The sequence below is a fragment of the Epinephelus fuscoguttatus genome, linkage group LG12 (assembly GCF_011397635.1).
Source record: "Epinephelus fuscoguttatus linkage group LG12, E.fuscoguttatus.final_Chr_v1".
NCBI lineage: Eukaryota > Metazoa > Chordata > Actinopteri > Perciformes > Serranidae > Epinephelus > Epinephelus fuscoguttatus.
Genome location: NC_064763.1, coordinates 32,881,165 through 32,905,329, shown reverse-complemented (window position 1 = coordinate 32,905,329; position 24,165 = coordinate 32,881,165). Strand labels below are relative to the sequence as shown.

The window sequence follows — 24,165 nt, the reverse complement described above, 5'->3', positions numbered from 1 at the left end:
TTCTCCTTCGCTACCGACCAACTCACATTTAATTCCCTTCCGATCTCCTCCCAGCTGTTCTGTAGCATGTGCTTATCCTGGTGTCCAGGAGAAGTAACATCATAGAGATGTTTCTAGCTTATTTCTTCTTCGTGTCTCACTAAAGCTACGTATCAGGTAGTGACAGCAACACTGCCCACACAGTTTTCGGTGGTACTGCTCCGTTTGGCCCATATCTGTCAGCTTTATGGAAACGTGCAGAAATATGGACGAAATGAACACGGAGCACGGACAGAAGGCTCTGTCTGGATCCGGATCCGTATTTAACATTGAGCATAAATGAACCTTAACAGTCTTTACTTGACCTTATCATACAGTATTTTCTATGTACAAATGTTATAGAAAAAAAATGAAGTTAAAACTGGTGGGATTGAACGTTACAAAACAATGTTGCTTAACTTAATACAGACTTTTGACAAATCATCCTATATCACTGAGTTGATGTAAAATGGATTTATCTTATTTGTAGAGAACCGTGGCACCACTGACCCCAACAAGTGCCTGGGGGAAGAGGCCAGGGTGAAAAGTAAAAACAAGAGGTCAGCCAGAAAAAGGCAGTGGGGCTCCAGAGAGTCCCCAGGAGTGGCAGTGCAGACTGTGACCACCAAAGGCACTAAGACGAAGGTCAGCACCAAAAGAGAGACACCTAGCAAAAGGCAGAGGAGTAAAAACAGTAACACCAACACTAATGAACCCACCAGGGTGTCAGTGGAGGATGTCCCGTCCAAGAGACCGGGAGTACGGAGGCCAGGGAGATACCCGGTGAAGTCTCCCTGAGCTCCAGCAGCCCTTCAACCTCCCAAAAAAACTACAGGAGCACATACAACGCATTCAATATCAGCAGAGGTAAGGTGATGGTGGGAAAGAAAATTAGATATGTGCACGTATACCACTCCTGAAATAATCTAGCACATTACCCTGTGTAAAACTACAACATGCAGTTTTTACACTTTGGTTTTTGTATTGATCAAACAAACAAGATGTAACATGTTAATCTGTGAGCTTTAGAGGTGCTGTGGACAGTGGCAGGATGGCTCATTCCCCCCTGAGTCCAGTGTTAAACTAAGCTAGTGGTGGTAGCCTCATATGTACCATGCACACACAAGGGTGGTAACTTCACGCCTCTAACTCTCAGCAAGAGAGCAATTAGTTGCATTTCCCAAAATGTCACAATATTCCTCTCATTAAAGAAAACTGTAATTAAAGCCAAAAGTTTTGAATTTTGTGTGTTATAAAATGTAAAGAAACAGTAGAGGAAGACTTTGCCAACAACAACTGCTTTGCTTTCAACACAGAGGAGTTAAGTGAGCCTGTTTACGCCTGGTATTAACATGTGTTAAGTGATTCAAACACAACCATTGACGCTTGTGTCTATCATGGTTGTGTTTGCCCTACACTCCCTTCTTCACTCATCTATGACTCATCTGTTTGTCTTTGTCTCTGTCTCAGAACATCGTGGAGAAGAAGCTGGTGGAAGCCTCCATCAAGATGCACCTGGTGGGAGTCTTCAATCAGGACATTAAAACAGAAAAATGCCTCTCTTGAAACTAGCTCTCGAGTGCCTCCTTTTACAGACAGGGGGCATATGTCACCGGTCCCACCACAGTCTGGCAGCTGGGCGCACTGCTCTATGAAATGCTGGAGAAACAGTTTACCACCTCCAAGCTTCTCTGCAAGAAAAATAAATTGACGAGTAAGCTGTCCTCAGGTAAGACAATGCTGGTGTCAGGTACCGCTGCTTCTCTTCTCAGTTTCTTTTCTGAAGTACACAGTAAACTCCACAGTTAAGAAAATAGTGTGGGTGTGCGCAGGTGCAAAGATGCATTCTGGGTGGGGCATGAGTGACCGGAGCGAAATTGGAGCGAGAGATAAGGCTCCGCTCCACCTTTTAAAAAAAATAGCCGCTCCTTGCTCAACACAAAATCCTCCCGCTCCCCGCTCTGCTCCGCTCACATGCTCTGGACAAAAGGTATTATGCTGATGTTAACCTGCACTGAAAATTAAATTTACTATGAGGTTCTGTAATTAAATAACAAAGAAATGGTTCTACTCCATTGTTCTGAGCTTTAACTTCCTGTCTACACAGGAAGTGTTAATGTGTCATAATGGTAAGTCTCTTATTTGATATTTCCTCGCCAGAAGTCGCTCTGGTCCACTGTCTTGAAGACTGTCTCATAGCTAAGTTAAAGTTATTTGTCATCCCTGTGTTTCCTGTTTTATGTTGGTAACCGCTATCTCGTTTCAGACCCCACATCCTGTCAAGTTACCCTCCTTTGGGATTACTTGCCCCATTGGCCCCACCCTAATATGTCTCACCTGTCGCTCATTGTCTCCTTTGTCTTAGAAAATTTAAGTCCCTGTCTTCCCCTCATTTGTTGTCAGATCATCTTTACCTTTGAGTGAGCGTTCCATTGTTTTCCCTGGTGTTTCTTGTGAGTGTGTTTTTGCCGTTTGACTGCCCCTTTTTGCCTGTCAATTTGGATACTTTTGCTTGTGTTCCTGATCTCCTGTGTACTCACCGAGCTTGATTAAAGACCATGAACTTTTACTTTGTGCTTGACACTTACTAGATATCCGTTATTGACTGGATGCATGCTGCAGCTATTTGGACTGGTCTGATAGATCACAACAAGACTGGAGTTTTGTACCAGATAAGAGATTAAACTCCAGTGTATCGCTCCCAAGTTTTATATTTTATTTGTTTTCAGATTCTCCACAGTTAATAATCTGTGTTAATTATAGGTCTGAACAAAAAAAGACCCCAAACAACTTTCCTCATTTATTATAATGATTTATTTCCTCCATTAACTTTAATTATGGATACAATTAGCAGGAGAGAGCATCTGATTTGATATCAGGTACATAATCCAAATTTCCCCTGAAACATTTAGCTTAATTAATAATTTCCAATGTTAAAGGCTGCCATTTCTGTAGACAAGCTGGTCTTGGAGGAGATTTCTCCAGTAAAGGTCTCCAAGTAAAGTTTCATTCAGCTACAAGCCCAAACTCTCAAATGGAGCAATCACTCTCCCTCTGATAGACCTCCAGCTCTTAATGGCACAAGTAACTTCCATTTTCTTATTGTAATAAACCATCATCTGAGATAATCATCTTTGGAAAAGTTACATTCACCCTGTGCCATTTCCAGGTCAGCATTTTTCTTTGTAATGACTTCCCAGTGTTGCCTTTTCTCCTCTGACAGCTCACTGGTGGTCATACCCTGTGGCTGCTTCGCCCCTGAGAGGCACAGATTTCATACATTTTAGTTTTAGAGCCAGAGGCCACACTGCGAGATCCTTATTAGAAAGAAACATATTGAGCTTGTCAAGTATGAACGGTTTAAACAGACCCGAGTGTTAAGATGTTTCATTCATCATCATTTTCTGTGTAATGCCGTGTTTCACGCTACTGCATACTTGTCGCCCTCATTACTGCTGCTATAACGAATGACGCCCGCACACACCACCGAAAGCAGAACATCCCTGGCTTGGAATTACTGTAAGTGAGGTTAAACTTTTTGTGCTCATTCCACAGCACAATGTAAGCTGCACTCGCCTGACTAAAGCTGAGCTGCAAAGCCTTTTTGATAAAAAGGATGGAACACTGAAGTAAAGTGTCTGGTGGGGAGCAATCTGTGGTGTGAGTGTGTGTGTGTGTGTGTGTGTGTGTATGTTAGACAAAGACTGAGAAAAACAGATAAAATGTGCCAAAAAGGAAATTAATGAATCCCCCTAAGCAATTAAAATTCATAAAGGGGACAATGAAATTTTCAAACAATCTCAAAACAGTTTGAGGTGTCTTGCCAGACTGCCACAGCAAGATCAACACACAAAAAAGCTTTTTCCTTGCTTTATAGTCCGGTTCTTTAGTAACATCTACCAGCATACAGTATGCTTTAGGGCCTGGGTCTTCAACAGGGGGTCCATGACCCTTAGGTGGTCCTTAGAGTTACTGCAGGGGGGCGCCAAACTGTTTATTTTTAAAATTAAAAACAGTTTAAAAAACACATTAACATGAATCCAAAATGTTAACGAAGATAAATCGGCCTATTCAAAATAATAATAGTAATAATAATAATGTACAGTACACAGCACTGTACATTATTATTATTACTATTATTATTTTGAATAGGCATGTAGAAACATAACTTTTTATGGTGCATGCATTGCTCAGCTATAGATATTTCTAAATAATGTTTATACATTATGAATTTATTTGACAATGTATAAACATTATTTAGAAATATCTATAGCTGAGCAATGCATGCACCATAAAAAGTTATGTTTCTACATGGCACTTAAGGCCACCCTACACATTACTGTCAGCCCAATTTAAAATGAAACTCAATTTTCAGTAGTTCGGGGGTCCCTGCTCCATCTCCCTTCAGCTAAGGGGTCATTGGCCAAAAAAACGTTGAAGACCCCTGCTTTAGGACATCACTGAGTGTTAATAAAGACACAAAACGTATCAACTTAAACTAAAATTCAGACACTGTCACAATTTGGGGGAATATGTTCCAATGAAATGACATAATTCTGTCAAAGTGAGAACCAATTTGTAGGCAATCATGAGAAAGTAAATGAAAAGTGTGTTGCATGTATGTAATAGTCAAAGTGTTAAGGCGTGTGACATAAATGTCTTACATCTGAACAAAGTGGAGCCATCAAAGTAGGGTCCACTCTCCTAGATATGCTTGCAGAAGAGACAATTATTGTGAAAGGGTTTAGAAAATAGGCAACTTTTCCAAACTTAAACACAATCAAATGTGACATTTCAAAGAGAGGAAATGTTCTGCCCCTACACAACTTAATTAAAAAAAAATCAGGATGCTGAGCAGGAGTTTGGAAAGTACAGTATAATCTTATTTTGCCTTATTGCTTTTATGCAGGTTGTCTTCCTCAGTGCTTTGCTAAAGCTCAAATTAAAATACCTTTTGAAAGGTTAGTGCAATAAAACACGGAGGATTTGAAGCTGCAAATACTTTTGCAAGACACATTTTGTATTGACCATCTCTTTAAAAAAACACAGGAACTTATGTCAAAGAATAACTTAACTAAATCTCACCGCAGCGAATGATCTCATTACAATGCTGCACACGTAGAACCTGCCACCGGATGAAAAATGGGAAAACAGATGAAGAAACTCCAGAAGCCTGTACTATGAGATCAGTTCAACTTACCCAGGATATCTTCTTGTTATCTGGTTTGACTAACCCTAACATTGGCCATCTGGATAACCAGTACTTCAAAGCTGGCTATCAGCCAGTTCAATCAACTCTGGGTTTTCCTATCCAGCCTTTGTTCATGTGAAAGAGGTGAGGTTGTTAATTGCTGGTGACATCATCAGGACCAGGTGGCACGGTGGTGTAGTGGTTAGCACTGTTGCCTCACAGCAAGAGGGATCCTGGTTCGATCCCAGGAGGGTTTGCGGAGTTTGCATATTCTCCCTAGCCTGGAAATCCAGACCCAAACCTAGAAAGATTTAGGGTCTGGCTATGAGTAATGAAAATGGCCCAAATCGGGGGATAACACTACGACCAATCAGAACAATACTAAGCGCTTAGCTACCAGCGGAGCTAACTGGTAGATTAGACTCTCGCTGTATCCAGTCGGCAAAACAGCAAAAACATCCTTCTTGCAAAGGAAAGACTCGAGCGCCGTCTTCTGTTCCTCTTTTAGAGAAAAAGCCAAGTCTAACTCGTTCACTGTAGCGGCCAAAGCCGTTTCAAACAACTGGTGTTCATGCGTAGCCATCTTGCAATGTTTACTGACTGATTCCGGACTTCGTCTTCGCAGCGCTGTCGTCATCTGTTTAGCTCGCCTCTGGCCCGCCTATATCAGATACACCAATGTGATTGGTGCAGCTCGGCTCCAAGGGCATGGGTAATGAGCATCATTACTGATTGCCAGAGTGACTCGCTGAGCAAATTCAAATTGTGCTCTCCCTGTGTCAGTGTGGGTCTTCTCCGGGTGCTCTGGCTTCCTCCCACAGTCCAAAAACATGCATAATTGGTTACTCTAAATTGTCCATAGGTGTGAATGGTTGTCTGTCTCTATGTGTTAGCCCTGCAATAGTCTGGTAATAATATCTTCATATGATATTAGATGAAATGGTGGCGTCGGAGTCTACGAGTGCAGGACAGTATAATGTTAGTGGCATGAATGTAAAAGACAATCTGTAATCTTGAAAAGGAAAATCTAGAAACACTATCCAAAAATGTACCATCATCCGAGACTTAAATTACCTTAAATTATCACTGAGCTATGGGCCTGTGTGACATTAGTACAGAATATTTTTTTGTTGTTTAGTTGGATGATGACAATACTACTCTGAATATGTCACATAAAACACTTGAAAGTGATGCCAGACTGTTTCTGCTGCTGAAGTAAAGGGTGAGAAAGTAGTTAATGACTAATGAGGTCTGTCTGACTGAAGTGTTGCATTTATTATAACGGGAGCCAATTAACAGCGTGTGGATTATTTACTAAAAAATATATTATCCTAGTTCTCATCATGTAGGTTATTTTGAGTTGCAGTGATGGAATCAGAGTGAAAAAGTAGCAGCACTGTCAGCTATCACTGTGGACTAAAATAAACTTTGCATAATTTCAAATAGTGCTGAAATCATATGTTTAGTGTGTGAACGATCTCTGTGTTTGTTAGAAGCTCTGTTGAATGAGATGATTCCACTGACCTATAACAGCATATAGGCTCCTTTTTTTACCTGTCACTCCGGACTTAGGTTCATTGATACTTTTTTCTTCAGTGATTTGATTGGTCAGAGGTCAGGGTGTTGACAGGCTGTGACCTTGAAGTTAACCTGCATAGGAGCAGGTTAGCTGTTCAGTATAAGTAACCACGGTGATTTATCCTGGTAGAAAGAGAACCAGCTTTGTAGTACTGAAAATCCTGAGTTACCCTGAAGTGACCTTACTACTCACTTATTTGTCATTGTGTTGTGCGTCCAATATGGCTATAGTGCATTGATGGACTGGATTCTGTTTTGTGTTATGTCATTGTAATTTTATACTATGATGCTGTCTACTTTTAATATATTTATCTTTCAGGTTTGTGGTTCTCCATAACATCTTGCCAAAGGACTGCAGTTGCAAATTAGCCGGCTGGCTAAAACTGGCACATTTACAGTAACACTGTTGATTAATGTGTACTGTCCTTTTGTAAATAAAATAAACTAAAACTGAAACTAACTCCAAATCATGCTTCTCACACAGTTTTCTATACTGAACTGTATAATTAAAAACACATTATGAACTATGATGACATTATTTAAATTCAAACATGCAATATAATTCTGTCAGAAAGCAGTCCAGTTTATTGTAGTCTAGATAGATAGATAGATAGATAGATAGATAGTGTGTGTGTGTGTGTGTGTGTGTGTGCATGTTTGTTTGTTTGTGTGTGTGCATTATATTTAGAGATTGACCTTTTAAAACCTACTTTATCAAATAAAACTGCCAACAGATGGTCCAGATATCATCAGCTGCTCAAAATGTATTATCCTCAGAGACAAAGGGAAGAGACAAAAGAGGATGAGAAGAAGAAAGGGAGATAAAACCGTAAGTGCTTGCCAGCGCGTGTGTGTGCGTGCATAACTGGGAACTGCAGAGATTAAAGACATAAATGTTATAAAGGTACCTCAGGTTGAACGGTCACACAAAAGTAAAGACATTTTTTAAGAAGTTGTGGAAATTTTTAACATAACATCTGCCTCTAAATGTTTATTTTATAAAGCAGACTTTTTAATTCCCAAGGATCTGACATGACTGAGGTGTTTCAATGCTACAACTCATGATGAAACGTCCTTTCTATCCTGGTCACTGCCTGTTGTCTCTTTACTTTTACACGCTATCTCCTCTGCCCCCATTATCTTACATAGTGTAAATAAATATCCTTTTAGCTCTGAGGGAATTCAAGCAATACGGTAATTAAGAGCCTAATGGCTCAATGAGATCACTCAGAGGTCCTACTGGAAGCAGCAATAAGCTTCTATCACACGACGGGCTGCCACACACTGCAAACAGCAGCAGATGAATGTGATGACACACACACACGCACACAGATCACACAGCCGGTTTTGATTACACTGAATTATTGCAATGAGAAGAATTATGTTCAATGTCATGAAGGCTGTTTTGTGTGTGTCAGATGGTGAATCTCAGTGGTGGGATTAGGGCACAGCTACTGTGTGGTGGTTTGAGGCCCCGCAACAACAACCTGGGACCTGATGGATGTCACACTGACAAAGAGGATTTGGAAGAGGTGTGTGTGTGTGTGGGGGGGGGACATCTATGCTGTGGATTAGTCTCTCTCACACACACACGCTCACACACACACTCATGCATAGACACGCTCCGTAACATGTCAGTAAAATATTAGACAAATATGACTCAGTAATGTCTGACAGCTCTTGTTTATAATGATAGTTTTTATTTGGTTATTTTACAGAGAATAATCTAATGCTGTTGACAGCTTTGAAAAACGGTGACATCTCACCTTGATAGAAGTCTCATAAATGTCCACACTGGTGTTTTATTATTGCCATTCACTGTAAATGACATTTCTTGTAAGACAGGAAAAGCAATGTGCCTTTAAAAAGCAATCTGTCCCAACAGCAAGTATCAAGTCTAAGAGAAGGCGACTTACCACCAGAATAAATGGATATGTGTGTTTCTGCAAACCACAAATGTGTAACATTTGTACGTTTTATGTAGCGGATATGTTTAAACCTTACATTTCTTTATGTTTCACCAACACTATGGTTAACATGTGGTTATGTTCAAGCACAAACAGCATATGGTTATGGCAAGGAAAAAAACATGTTTTGGTTTAAAATACCTGGTTTTGATGCCGCAGTCACCACTGAAAAAGCCTCAGTGTCTCACTAAAAAAGCATCCAGTTTTGTTGTTTGCTGATCTGCAGTGGTCAGCTGTCTCGCCAAGGTGTCACGCCATCCCCTCCAGCTCCTGATGACAAAGTCAGTTTATGTAATCTGAACTATGTCATAGAAATGTTGATATATTATGTATGAAACACACAAATGTTACATATCCATGGTTAGCAGAAACGTACAATGCCAACTCTTTCTTCTGGTGATGAGGCTGGAGGAAGAGTTAACCTTGTTGAGACCAGAGCAACCTGGTCTCACTCAGAGGTTGTCTAATACTGGTCAGTGACTTCTGGTGTCAGACACCGACAAAAAAGCTCTCCTTCCATGACATGGGGAAAACGCAGTGGGACAACAATGAAAGTTAAGGTGTTGGAAGTCCGAGTAGGGCAGGTACAAGGGGTGCTGGATGGGTCCAACAACTGACTTTCACCCAGTAGGCCGGTGCTTGCTTCCCGTAAGACTGTAAAGCCAAACCCTGTTCTTTTTCCCTAAACCCAACCACGTGCATGTCTTGGCTAAACGTAACCCCGTGTGTTTGTTGTTGAAGGAAAAAAACATCAATTTACAGTGTTGTACCAACGTAGTGAGTTTATTTTGAAAGTTACTGTATGCAAACTGTACATTTCCTGAGAAAACAGAGGTGTATTTTGAAAACACACAATGCGTGTAACAGGCAGAAGTTGACATGGCATCCCAGGGTACCTTTCACACCATATCTCGACGTGGAAAGTCCATGACCAAATGTCGATATGCGAAAGGGTTGGAGTGTGAATGTGTTGGCCAGAGGCATTGTTTTTTCAGGTTGTCCTTCCCATTTTTGTGAATGCTATCTCTCAAGAGCCCCTTAAAGGAGTGTCTTACAATTTGGCACAAACGTCCACTTGGACTCAGAGATGAATTGATTAAAATTTGGTGGTCTAAGGTCGAAGGTCATTGTAACCTCACAAAACAATGTATTTGACCCTGACTGAAGAATTCACGTGGAAATTATGACAAAATTTCACACACATGTCTAATAGAATAAAATCAGTGAAATTTTAAATTGGATATACAATGTCATCATAAAGTGATGACACTGTATATCCAAAAGGTCAAAGGTCAGCTTCACTGCAGGGATTATATGACAGGATCATTCTGGCCATTATTCATCACCAAAACTGTGGAACAGAAGGAGAGACATTTTCTGGGAAACTGAATTTGTGACACTAATTCTGGGTGTCCATCTTGAAACTGTGCTGATTGTAGATCTTCAACATCCATATTTGAAGCATTGTCTACTGTCATGGCCTCATATGAGTCTGGACAGACATGGATGTAAACTGCAACTTGACTGGTTAGTGGAGGCATACAACCATAAGGGGGGTAATACTACTTACCTATATGTATTGTCTGTTTTCAAAATACATTTTCACAAGAAATGTGCACTGTACCAATGTAGTGCGTTTATTTTGAGAGAGTGTATGCAAATTGGCATTTTTTTCCTTCAACAACTTGTGCACATGGATATGTTTAGCCAACAAACGCTCGTAGTTGGGTTTTAAAAAAAAAAAGTACAGGGTTTGATTTTACGATCTTGCGGAGCACGAACACACGCCTCCCAGGTGAAAGTCAGTGGTTGTTGAACCCGCCCACCCTACTTGGACTTCCACTGCCTTAACTTTTGTTGTTGTCCCGCTGCATTTCCACCGATGCCACAGGGCACTGTTAAACAATAATAGCAACTGGCCGTGTGTCATGCCAACATAAAAGGACAGCTTTTTTGTTTCGTGTCTGACGCCGGAAGTCACTGACCAAGCGCCAGATTTCGACAACTTCAGAGTGAGAAGGGGTTGTCCTAACGATGCAATTTCACCTCAGAACTTTCAAACACTAAGTGATCTACATAACCATATATTCGATACAGCTGACTGGAAAATTACACAAAGCAACTGTGATACCACTTGAAGATTACTCGTATACTTTACATGAAAGGTTGAATGGGTTTGAAGCAGGACCACAGCCTTTTCTCACACTTCCCAGGCCAACCTAACACAGAATTTCTAAACAGATCTGTAGCACAGGGAGCTCAGTATTCAGTATTCACTGTTGTTCTTTAGGTAATTGCCCCACTTATTGTTGAAGAAAACAAATAGGCTCCAGCTAATGAGTAATGACAGCAGCGCCTGGTAAATGTCATAAAAAAAGCTATAATTTTAATTGGTTCTTACATTAACTGCTGTAAATGTACCACACCAGATTTGAATTTCAAATGAAGCAGCCACCTAACATTTGGTAGACACGCTGGGGAACGTCCCTTAAATATGCTGTTACACAAAACCAGCTTTGTTTTGATTTAAGGAACTAACTTTAGAGCATAAGTACCAATTTTCATTTACATTCATCTGTGCGCCGCAGAATGATGCATCTTGGTTTCACACACCCCTTCTGGCTACAGTTATCTTTTATATTAGGGGTAATATAAATGTATGTAACATATAGATCATTGCTGTCAGAACCGTATTCAACATTAAAGTGTATTATAAAACATGTGGTGAGTGCTAAGAGTTAATCTTTGCGCTGTTCCCTGCAGATTTTGCCCCCCCTCACAGCCTTAAATCTTTGGTATTTTCATATCAGATTGGAATGCTGAACTCTGCTTGTGGTAATATTTTAAAATTGGTCTGGTTTAGCCTGAACCCTTGAAAATTAAAGGATGGCACTTTTCCCCCCACAGAGATCGACTCGTACCACACAGGCAGAGTGAGAAACCTTTCCTGGGAGTTTTCAGGTTATCTCCTGCGATTCATTGCCTGTATGAAGAAGGGAGGGTCAGCAGAATGACAATTAGAGTCATTTGATTAACTTCCTGTCAGGAGGCGGGCTGCCACACTCTCTAAGCGTCATGAAAAGTTACACTAAGTTTTTGAGAGACCGGTTCATTAGCAAACTTGCGGCATTAATTTGAATTAAACCAGCAGACATGTGTCAGAGGACTCTTGCAGCTCATTTCAAATGCATCAAGGACATTCAATACATCATCAAGACATGATTTGAATTTTGATGTACAAAGCCTAATGACGAAAGGCTCTGCTTTTGTTTTAATTTTTGGCTTTTTTAAATTGTAGGCTGCCACATATGAAAGCACAAAGGACGCAAATGGAATAGTGACACATCTATGAAGTCATATTTCGAAAGATTGAAGGACAAATCAAACATCTGACCCATATATATATGTGGCAGAAAGTCATCCCAAAAAGACATTTCTATTCTATTCCGTTCTATTCTATTTTGTTTGCTTTCTGGAGCATACATAAATTACCCTGCATGGCTGGTTGTGTGTGCGTGCGTGAGTGAGTGAGTGAGCGAGTCCGCGTGTGTGTGTTTTTGTGTGTGACGTGGTCTTGGTTTGAACTTTGTCGGCTGCACGCACACCCTGGCTCTGTGCTACAGGGAAATGTGGGCGTTGTGTCTGCCAGGCCTCTTACACTTGGCTTGTCTACATGCATTACTCACACACACACACACACACACACACACACACACACACAAAAATACATGTGTACACATCCACAGACTCGCAGACACGCTCAGTCATAGATGCACACATACAAAGTCACACACACATGCGTAACAACAGTCAGGCACTCACACACGCACACACACACACACACACACACACACACACACACACACACATGGGGACAGAGTCCATTGAGGATTTCATCCTGCTAAATAGTTAATATTCAAACTGGCCAGGCCTACCAGGCAGCTAAAGGCATGATAGCATTAGCTCCTGTAATTCACATCCTCCCACACCCCCACATACACGTACACACACACACACACACACACACACACACACACACACTCATATCTCAGCACTCACTATCTCTCTGACTTCACGGGTCTTCCTTCTGCAGTGGCTCATGGGACTCTAATCTAATTCAGACTTGTTCAGTCATGTTTATTGAGGTGACGTTAATGCAACTGCAGCTCACTCCCTCACTCCCCCACTCTCACATAATCTCCCACGATCTTGCATCCAGTAGATGGCCTCATTGTGCCTCTGTGTGCATGCCTGCTGGCTACAAGTTCATCTCAGGGCATCAAGGCACCTTCATTTTTAGCTCCTCTCTTCTTTTGGTGACTTTACAGCAGTGATGTTATTCCACTTTTTGACAGTGTGGGTCAAGTGTAAAATAAAGTGCAAGCAGATGAAGGGGCTACCATGATCACTGTTTATGTAAAAAGTGTGGGGAGTTTATGGTGTGGCCTGTTTGTGAATGAGAAAGTCACCAAAATCTGAAATTTACATAATCTGAGAAACAGAAATGAAGTCATGTTTTCTTTATGTTTCCCCCATTTAACCTTCTTTGTCATCAAATTTGGCCTTAAAGGTTTTTGTCATTATACACAATATGTGGCTAAACTCTTAAGCAAACAAAAGGTGCTTTATAGTGTGAATTTGGGTGGCTTTACTTTTCACAGCCTCCCTGGATAGATGGAGCAGTTGTGGCAAAGACCGTGGCGCACAGCAGCAGACTGCAGCTGAGCGGAGAGAGAGGAGCGCGCATGAAAACGGCTCTTGGAGAGTCATTCCCATCACTCTCCGCCGGCCAGTCAGACCGCAGACACATCACAGGGTAAGTGAATGTTGCACAACAGAGGATGACCCTAATAAGAGAAGCGTAAGGACTGATAAGGAGGAAAAAAGAAAAAAAAAAACACCTGAGGACCGTCGCAACAGGGGAGCGTGACTGACTTCCCATGGAGGAGCGCGCAGAGACGGCGAGCTCCTTTTCCGTCACTTGGTACCAAGATACAAGTTGGATGTACGCCGAGGAGATGTGGATTTTTGCGGGACTGAGTGATTTTATTAATGCAAATTGATTTGGGTTTCAATTATTTTCAAGCTGACCCAAGACGGTGCAGCCGGTCCAGAACTGCCCACATCCACGGAGAGGAGCGCGCGCTGTCTGAAGATTTAGAAAATAAGAAAATAAACTGCGCTCCTGTTTACAGAGACGTCAACCCAGGGATTGCACTGCCAGAGAGACTTTAGGTGGGTGGCCAAAAATAACTCTTGAATGTTTTTGAAAGCTGAGCGGTCGTTTTGCTGTGTCCACACAAATGGGCACGCGAACTAAACCAAAAATTAAAAAAAACGACCTCGCATCTGGATTACAGCGACATGTCAGCATAAACAAAGCTGTGGTATTGATGTGCTTTCCTACATGTGATGAATTAGACATTTAATATCCCTCTGATATCTAAATGGACTGTCGAGACTCTGAATTCTGTTTTCAGCCTAAATTTTTTTGACTTGTCACTAAGGTGGAAATGTTGTTAAGAGACTGAACTAACAGGAAGCTGCATTCAAAGAAATTAAGAAAAAAATAAAACACCTTGTAGCTGGGGTGGATCAGCTCTGGTGCAGGCACCAATATAATCACATGGACACGCCTAGAGGATCATTAAACAAATCAGATAAACGCAGCGCGAAAACCATCAATACAAGTTATTGATGAGGTGGTATATAAGGCTAATGATTGGCCAAGCCTCTGTTTACTCAACAGCTCGGCAACAATATGGTGTGAAACTTTCGCTTGACAGCTGAGGCAACCACAGAGAGGAGAAAAAGGACCAAGGACTTTACTTTCAATATAATTTTACTGCTGCTTTTTTATGACTACAGTGCTGATTGGTAAACAAACTGCAAACAACAGCTGGAATACTCCTCCTCCTCTTCACACTAGAATGTCTGCTGCCCATGCTGCTGTTGCAGGAATTTATGAACCAGGCTTTTTGGGGGGGCAAATATCCGAAGAGATCTTTTTGAAATATTTATAGCAGTTCTCGTGCAAGGATGGTGATTGTGACAAGGCGCCTATGGATGACCCAGTCTGTTGGAGAGCTGGTGCCGAGACAGTTGACCTCTCCACCAGCTACGCCGTCCGTCTAAAACTCCTCCCGAGAGAGGCACAGCTGCTGCAGGCTGGGGATGTGATGGGGTGACTGTCGACACCCCCCTCACCCACCCCCTATCTCACTTTATTAGCAGTGTAATTTAAACAATGGATCAGAATTTCTCAACAGTTCGAGATGGAAAGCAGCTGCTAGCAGAGAAAGACTCTTCCAAACGCGTGCTGACAGGATGCTTCCTCTCCCTCCTCATCTTCACCACGCTGCTAGGCAACACGCTGGTGTGTGCTGCCGTCACCAAGTTTCGACATCTGAGGTCGAAGGTCACCAACTTCTTTGTCATCTCGCTGGCCATCTCTGACCTTCTGGTAGCTATCTTGGTAATGCCATGGAAGGCGGCGACTGAGATCGTGGGGTTTTGGCCGTTTGGTGCATTCTGCAACGTTTGGGTGGCGTTTGACATCATGTGCTCCACCGCCTCCATCTTGAACCTGTGTGTGATTAGTGTAGACCGTTACTGGGCCATCTCGAGCCCGTTCCGCTATGAACGCAAGATGACCCCGAAAGTGGCATGTCTGATGATCAGTGTGGCGTGGACCCTGTCAGTCCTCATCTCCTTCATTCCTGTTCAGCTTAACTGGCACAAAGCTCAGACCACCAGCTACGCAGAGCTAAACGGATCGTACCCCGGTGAGCTGCCCCCTGACAACTGCGACTCCAGCCTTAACAGGACCTACGCCATCTCCTCCTCCCTTATCAGCTTCTACATCCCCGTGGCTATTATGATCGTCACCTACACCCGGATCTACCGGATCGCCCAGAAACAGATACGGAGAATATCTGCCCTGGAGCGGGCGGCAGAGAGTGCCAAAAACCGTCACAGCAGCATGGGGAATAGTTCGAGCATAGAGAGCGAGAGCTCGTTCAAAATGTCGTTCAAACGAGAAACCAAAGTCTTAAAGACGCTCTCAGTGATCATGGGAGTGTTTGTGTGCTGCTGGTTGCCCTTCTTCATCCTTAACTGCATGGTTCCGTTCTGTGAGCCGAACTTGCCGGACGGTGCCACGGACTTCCCCTGCATCAGCTCCACCACCTTCGATGTGTTCGTGTGGTTTGGCTGGGCAAACTCCTCGCTCAACCCCATCATCTATGCCTTCAACGCCGACTTCCGCAAGGCCTTCTCCATCCTCCTGGGCTGCCACCGGCTCTGCCCGGGGAGCAATGCCATTGAGATCGTCAGTATTAATAACAACATGGGCGCCCCTACCTCGAACCCCAACTGTCAGTATCAGCCCAAGAGTCACATCCCAAAGGAGGGCAACCATTCAGCCAGCTATGTGATGCCCCACAGCATCCTGTGTCAGGAGGAGGAGTTACACAAGAAGGACGGATGCGGAGGGGAGATCGAGGTGGGCATGGTAAACAACGCCCTGGAGAAACTCTCGCCAGCCATCTCTGGGAATTTAGACAGCGATACTGAGGTCACACTGGAAAAGATCAATCCCATAACACAGAATGGACAGCATAAAACCGTGTCATGTTGAGAAAAGATGGAGAGGGGTACATCGAGGCACATATGTACACATAAAGGGACGGAAAGCTTACACAGGAGGACAGCAGAAGCAACGAGAGAGACAGATATCTTTATGAACATGCCTGACAGGGAGACAGTGAGTGGGATATACGGGACCTTAAGACTGTCAAAAAAAATCTACATGGAAAAACCTACAGAATGTTTTAAAGTAAAGGCACTTTATCCTGGATATAACTATCTGCAAAATACTCTCAGCATTTATTGATGAAATTGAAATTTGATGATAAATGTTGATAATGTGAATATTAACGCAGAACACTAGCTATGTGCACATGTATACATTTTTCTAACATGTTTAAAGATGTATACATCTGCATGTGTATACTGTACAGTACTGACACAATCCCGGAAGGACTTAAACACAGTATATACAGTGGAGGAAGATGTAGTAACTATTAGCAAAATGTCTTGTAGGTATAGGTGCTTTGTATGTGTTTCATGGGAGAGAGAGCAATGTGGGTAAATCAGTTTTTGGTACAGTATAATAAGTTGTTTATTGCGGTTATTTCTCTTCAGTACATTTCTTAATGCTAATTCTGTTGCAGAATCAAAACACCTGTATTGCAGTGGTGATTTTTTTGGGTTTAAACTGCTTCAGACACCAAAGTAAGAATATTCAGTTTAAAACAGACAGGGACAGGTGATAGAGTTCAATACCATAAGCCAAGTAGCCATATATTTTTAAAGATTTCATTCTTACACCCCTTTAGACATGTTATCTTGCGGTGAAAAGTCCTCCCTCTACTTTCCTTCCTTTGTATCCTATTCTGACCCATCCTCAGTCATGCCCAACTGGGACCGATCACACTGGCTCACCTGAAGTTTCTTCCATTCCTTATCCTCACTCCGTCTTTTCATTAGCTTTGTCTCCCCTCTCTGCTGCTCTTCAGCAAACCCTCTCTAGGGCCCTATAGTCTCCTCTCCTTTCCATTTTCCTGCTCCCCTTTCCTCAGTTAGCAAAGTCCCTTCCTCCCTCGCGCTGCCCTTATTTCTCCAGCGTTGTCAACCTCTTCCCTCCTCTCTCCTCCCCACTGTTCTCTCAGTCAGCACAGTCCTCCTCACCTGCACCATACCTTCCATTTATATTTTTCTTTTCCTGTCTGCCTCTCCATCTCCTCTGGCAGCCCTCCATTTTAAGTCTTTACCCTGCCCACTCAAAGTGGTACTTATGATTCTATTTTTGGCAAATGCTGTCAGTCCATGATTAAAAAAGAATGTAAATCTGTAAACTAAAACTCCCGCACTTGGACAGAGGAGGTAGCAGCAGCAGCAGCAGCAGCAGCAGCATCGGAGTTCATTCAGCCGTAATGCAAGTGACACTTTGTGACCTTTTGCAAACTTGCAGATATCTGATTTTGTAAATTGCTCATGCTGGGAGCCATGCTGTGCTGTAGTGGCGATGCGGAGCATGCAGTGTGACAGTCGCTCTGTTCGCAGGGGTGGAGTCCAAGACAAACCACCACGATGTGGATTACCTTCAAGATACTGAACACATTTTTATTGTCACTCCTCTCTGCCATGTATTTTTGCAAAGTAGCATTTAAAATATCTGCAATTACATTTTAAGTGATGCAGTTAGTCAGAATAAAGTCCAGTACAAAAGGCAGTTTTGGGTGAGTTAGTCCCTGTGATACAATGATTTTTATAACCACAGATAAGCTATAAAACTACATTTAAAATATTTTTGACAGTGCTCAAACAAGCTTTTTAATTTTTTTTGTATTTGTGGTTTTTGTGCTTGGCTCCACTCCTCGCACTGATTGTACTGATACTTTACAGTTAATTTCACATTCAAGGTTGAGTTTGAGTTTAAAGGTCCTGTGTGTAGCATTCAGAGGCATTGATTGGCAGAAATACTTAATATACTTCTTCTTAACTATGCTATGATTAATTTATAACTACCTGATCTACGAATCGTGTTTTCATGAGCTTAAAATGAGCCATTTAAATCTACATACAGAACGAGACCTTTCCATGGATGTAAAAAGACAAATGAACACAGCATTAGAAAGGTGCCATGAAAGTCATGAAAGTTGCTTAGTGGCGCATGAAGCCAAAAAAAGCTAATTTCCATGGCATGAAATTACCTGGATCTGCAGCATTGTGGGGCCCATGGAGCAAGCGCACTAGAAACTTAAAATGGCCGAGTGTGGCAGAGCGGCTAACTTCCAGTTCAGCCCTCTGCTAACTTGAATAGGGAAAAAACTTATTTAATCCTGCAGCTCTTCTAGACTTCTAGAAATGTTATCAGACTGAATGGATCAAATCCCAATCCAGAAAATTGTATCCACTGATTCACAGGGATCTCTTTCACATTATATGTCTACGGGAAAACGTGTTATTGGGACCTATGGTACTGTGTCAAACCCAGAAGTTGTAATTGCACATTTGGCCATGTGAAATTGGGTCCCATGCTGGCCACTGTTCCCGGGGGCTTGATCCTCACCCATGGAGTCCGCCATGTTGTTCTACAGTAGCCCAGAATGGACAAACCAAACAGTGGCTCTAGAAAGGACCATTCGCATTCTCCTAAATGCTGGACACACAGCAGAGGTTTCAGTTCTGCAACCTCACCTCTAGATGCCACTAAATCCCACACACGGGACCTTTAAATTTTAAGTACTGTTTGTGATAATGGTAAATGCTAAAACACAATGTCACAATGTCCATTATACAGCTACAGCTCCATGGTTTGCTAACATTAGCTAACATTAGCCACCATAAGCTGCGGGTCTTACCAGGACAAATAACCAGCCAAACCTCTGTGTGTTTTATTTAGCAGTTTCATTGCTTGTGTTTTCAACATTTCATAGGCAAGTTTATTTATGCAGCACATATTGGCAACAAAGCAGAGTGCTTTAGGTAAAACACCGAAAGCATCAAGACAGAGCAGACGAGACACATTATAGAAGGACATTTAAATACAATTGAAGAGCTGCAGAATAGAACAAAAAAACAAGCTAATATATACAAAGACAGATGTAAAATACAAGAATGAAAGTTACTGTGCAGTGTGAAAAATGAATAAGTATCTAATTTAATAAAGTGCAGCAGCAAACAGGAAAGTCTTTAACTTTGACTTAAAAGAATTCATAAGTTATGATAATGAATGCAGAGGGTGGGAAAAGGGCCTATTCATTATCTCCACCTAACAGGCTTCATAAAGTTAAAAAATATATGTAATTTACTGTTCTTTTCAAACGTTAAATTAGATTTAATTATATATATTTTAAAAGTTTGAATAGATGCAAAGTCTCTGCGTGGCACACATAATTATCAGACATAATTAGCTCTCTTGTCGAAGCCCTGTGCAGCTAGTTTTCTGCTGCGTTCAGCGTTGCTGTGGAAAGAATGCTCAACAGCATGCTTTCTGACATCGTATGCTGAGCGTCCAGTGTGTGCTGTGTGTGTGTCCATGAAGGCGTGAAACTGTTGCACATCAGAGAAAGGAAGAGTTGATCCAATAGAAAGCAATTGGTCTTGAACGAAGCATTTGATTTTCCTGCTCTGGAAAATCCAATGCTATCTAGATGGCAACAAAGGGAGGGGGGGCTTTTAGCTCAATATGTGACTTGGCTTGTGACATAAAAGCAACTGATTGTCCTCTCTGCCTGCCTGTCCTCGGCTCCTGCTGACTGCTGCTGCACCATCACTTTAAAACGGACGTTGGCGCGCTGGGATTTGGATTAGTCATCTTTCATTGTGAATTGATATAATTTTCCAGATGAAATTCTATTTGAGTGCAACAATATACAATAACATCCCCCATTAAGTCCCATGCCTTTTACAAATTCTCAACCATATCAGCTCAGTGGCCCTGCCTTTTCTCTCTTCATCAGTTCCTCTTAATTTACTCCCTAATTATTTCCAAACACAAGCCAGCTCAAACATGCGATAAAACATGAACTGCACATAATCTGTCAGCATTGGACATGGAGGGGAACTGCTTAAGGGAAGATTTGGTTTCCCCCCCTCTCCACGTCCACGTCCACGTCCACCCCCACCCCCTACCCTCCCTTTTCTCCATCTCTTTTTCTTTTCCCTTGGCTGCCTCTGTCGACTTGATGAGCGTTCCCGATGTTAACACAGATTGGATTTATTATTAAACAGACAGGGCCTACTGTTTCCCTTCTGTAGTTTGAGTCAAGGCGCTGAATCAAAGCTCCACCTGGTTATTATGATTATGATTATGATGATGATGATGATTATTATTATTATTATTATTATTATTGCTGTTGCCAAAATTGTTATTTTTGGCTGAATGTGGCTGTACTGTAGCTTATGCTGTGATTTAACCAGTGTTTTATAAGCTGAAATTTGAGGGGGTGGGTAGGGGTATTCTTACTGATATAGAGATTAATCTGCCATTTGTCGCGACATCATTGGCATTTACAGGCTTACCAGATGTTTTTTCGTATATGCTGTATGTACACATTTATAGAAACATACCTCCAGCTGTGAGTTGAAATGATCTCTGCTGTATTTTGGCTCCATGTAAAAGCCCCCCGAGCCCTCACCTTGTCAACTGGGTGAGTCATCTCTCCAGATGCCACTGCTTTGATTTTGGAGAAGGGTGATGTCAGGCAACAGTCCCGCAAGCGAGATGTTTTGTTTGATCCGGAGCATTTCCTCCAGGCTGCCCTACATGTTGCTTTGGGGGAGCTACGGTGACAGTACACGGTCTCTCAATCAGTGTAGCTACATGACGTATGACAGCTTAAGCAAATCTGACAGTGCAGAATCTCTCCTCTCCCTCCGATGGCGGGCCAAGGGACGCAGCAGACGAAGAGCCGAGCAGCACTCCCAGGCCCTGGGAATGTGGTGATGATGCTTTAGCTTATTCAAACCGTCTAGGATAATGAAGGAGTCCCTACCTCGACATCAATTCAGTGACACAGCTTCATGTTCAAAAATAAATTGCAGTATTTAGGGTTGGTGAGTGCAGGGATAGAGTATTGTACAATGATGTTCAAAATGTAGACTTTGTGATGAACACAAGTGCTTTTTATCTTCAAAAATCCTTAATGTGTGTAGCAAACTTACATGCTGTATGTTTTCTCCAGTGTGGGATTATAATTTACAGTAAGATGCAGCAGTCACTGACTATTTATATATTTATTTATTTACATGTTTCTGGTGTTCATTCATGAACGTGATGTCAAAGATTATAACCCTCAGAATAATTACAGTATTTAGTTTACAGTTTGTACAAAAAAAATGTGCCCTTCTTGTAAAATAAACATGTATGTATTTCTTTTTTTCATCTGCTCACACTGGGTTGTGTTTATTTGAGAGGGTGTGTGTGTGTGTGTGTGGATGGGTGTGGTGTTGTGCCTTTGACACTGAGTGGCTATTGGAAGATCATGTCGCTGCAGAAGATCAATGGAGATTGATTTTGAACGGTGACGCATATTTTTTTCCAGCTCCGTGAGCACGGTGTCCTCGCTGTGTTCCTGCCTTCGCCCCGCATTTACATAACCTGACAGCCACTTGACAGCTGACACGTCCTCTTGCTCCGCTCTCTCACCCGCCTCATTTGTTAACATAAAAGTGGACACAAAGACAGCCGGACTCAAAGGCACACACAGTAACATTTTAGGAACTACAACCCAATGAAATTACACATTTATACCACATTTTTGTTTTATTTTTCTCCACTACATCTTGATGTAAAATGCCGTAAACAGTTTACCAAACAACTTTGGACTTGTAATTTGCAACATAAGCATCTGAATTGGATTCAGCCCACAGCTATGAGGTCCCCAGCTTTTTATTTAGCCCCTGTAGTGACTGGAATGATCAATAATCTCTTTTCAGCTAACTTGGTTGGAGCTTGTTTCATCAGCTTTTCACCTGAAGGCAGAAAAAAGTAAAAAAAAAAAAAAGAAAAATCTAAATCAGTCTGCCTACTCAGAAAGACTTGACAAAACTCATGACCTCAGACTTTAACTGTCTGATACTTCAAAGCATTGCTTTGCATATCCCTGGTGAATTAAGCGAGGTAAAAATCAAGGTTTGAGCAGATTAGTCTGGTGCATTATCTCATTTCACATGTCTGTGTATCTGCTCTGCACATCAAGTAAGGGTCAATATCATAACTGGGAAATGTACTTCAGGATTAGTCTCACTTCTGATGATCTTTCTCTTCTGGCAGTCTACCGAGTGGTTTGATTAAGTTGGGAGAAAATTACTGAAGCAAAATTGCAGCTTCCCCTCCACTGACACTTTTGTAGCTGCGCTGCTTTAACTAACATACTAACATCTGTTTGATACACACACACCATCATCCAGTAATTTGAAATCTTCTTTCCCAAGAGCACACTCTCAGTGATAGCAATGCACATTGCTTACAGGAGCAGTGAGAGTTGGAAGTGCACTGCAAATGAATGATATTTGGTGTGTTTGAACAGACAAAATGGCACTGTGATTCCCAGCTCTCAAGCTGAAGTTGTCAAATCTTTGCACAGCTGCCAAACACAGCCTGGGTGGTATTTGCTCAGACATTTCATGATTCAGATTTGATTCAGAAGTTTGTTGCACCTTTCTCCTGTTTAGTTCTCAATTAACTTCAGGAATGTACCAAACTCAATTTCTTGTGTTGTCTGAGATTGCACTTTCAATCCATTCAAGTCAAGAGACGTTAAAATACACTTACAGTTTAAGATAAGACAGAAATATTATGACCCTGAAACCCGACTCTTTTTCTGTGAGAGTATTATTCTACTGTGAAGCACCTCTTGATAGATAAAGACTACAGTCATTACCCTGCTGCAGTTTCTCACTGGGCTCAAGCACAGAGCTGTGGGCCAATCAATTTGCTCTCAAACACCAGGATAAATCTCCTTCTGAAGACAAGATGCTGTCAAATACCAAAGCCTCCTTTTAACAAAACATTTTCGGTATAGTACCTTTGGCACCAAAAGTAACCCTAGACCTAGGTCCATTTAACGTTTCCACTGTAGACAGTACTCTTAAATGTGGGCAGGGTGGTTGTCACTCAGCGCTCCATCCAGCACCCGCTTGATTAGCTGATCACCGTGACAAAGAGGGAAGTCTGCACAGAATGGGGTCCTAGGCCAACATTTTCTGAACAAAAAGAACGGACTGAAGTGAGAGTCTCTCTCCATGGGATATTTAAAAACAGCGGGTATGTGCATTCACTCCTTCTCAGGCAAGCGCAAGTTTTACCGTAGCCCACAGGAACGACGATCTGCAATGCTTTTTTTCTGCGGGTGAGGATTAGAATATATGTGGATCACGTAATCCAGTTGAAATTCATATTCTTCTACTCATTACTGAAATTCTATGTCGTCCAAGAGAGACAATAAAAACTAATGGAATGGTCAAAGTTGTCACAGTGAAATTTAAGGTGTGATGATGAATTCACGTTGTCAACTCATGCATCTAGCAATGATTACGTTCCACCTTAAAAGTCGCCGGTAGTCGACCCAGTGAATTTTTTTTTTCTCAGACTGCAGCTGCTGCAAGAGGCAGCAAAACATCCTTTCATTTTATAGTTTACTAATGTATATAAAAGTTGCCATGGTATGAACAGCGGCTACATGAGCCTCAAAACCAGCCACAACTCAGCCCTGAGACAGTGACAGTCTTCTATTGACCAATCAACAGACTGCAGTGTTCACAGCTCCACCTTTTAGTACTGCATCAGTGTGTTAGGTACCCCAACACAGGGGGGAACAAACATGGAGAAGACATAGAACG

At 42.0% G+C, this 24,165-nt stretch overlaps 1 protein-coding gene across 1 annotated transcript; it reads left to right on the top strand.

Moving 5' to 3' along the window:
• The first annotated feature begins 13,493 nt into the window (after nucleotides 1-13,493).
• On the top strand, nucleotides 13,494-21,609 carry drd1b (dopamine receptor D1b). The gene has a single exon (XM_049592291.1). It carries the CDS (start codon nucleotides 15,002-15,004, stop codon nucleotides 16,391-16,393), a length of 1,392 nt encoding a protein of 463 aa, XP_049448248.1. The 5' UTR covers nucleotides 13,494-15,001; the 3' UTR covers nucleotides 16,394-21,609.
• Nucleotides 21,610-24,165: the final 2,556 nt, after the last annotated feature.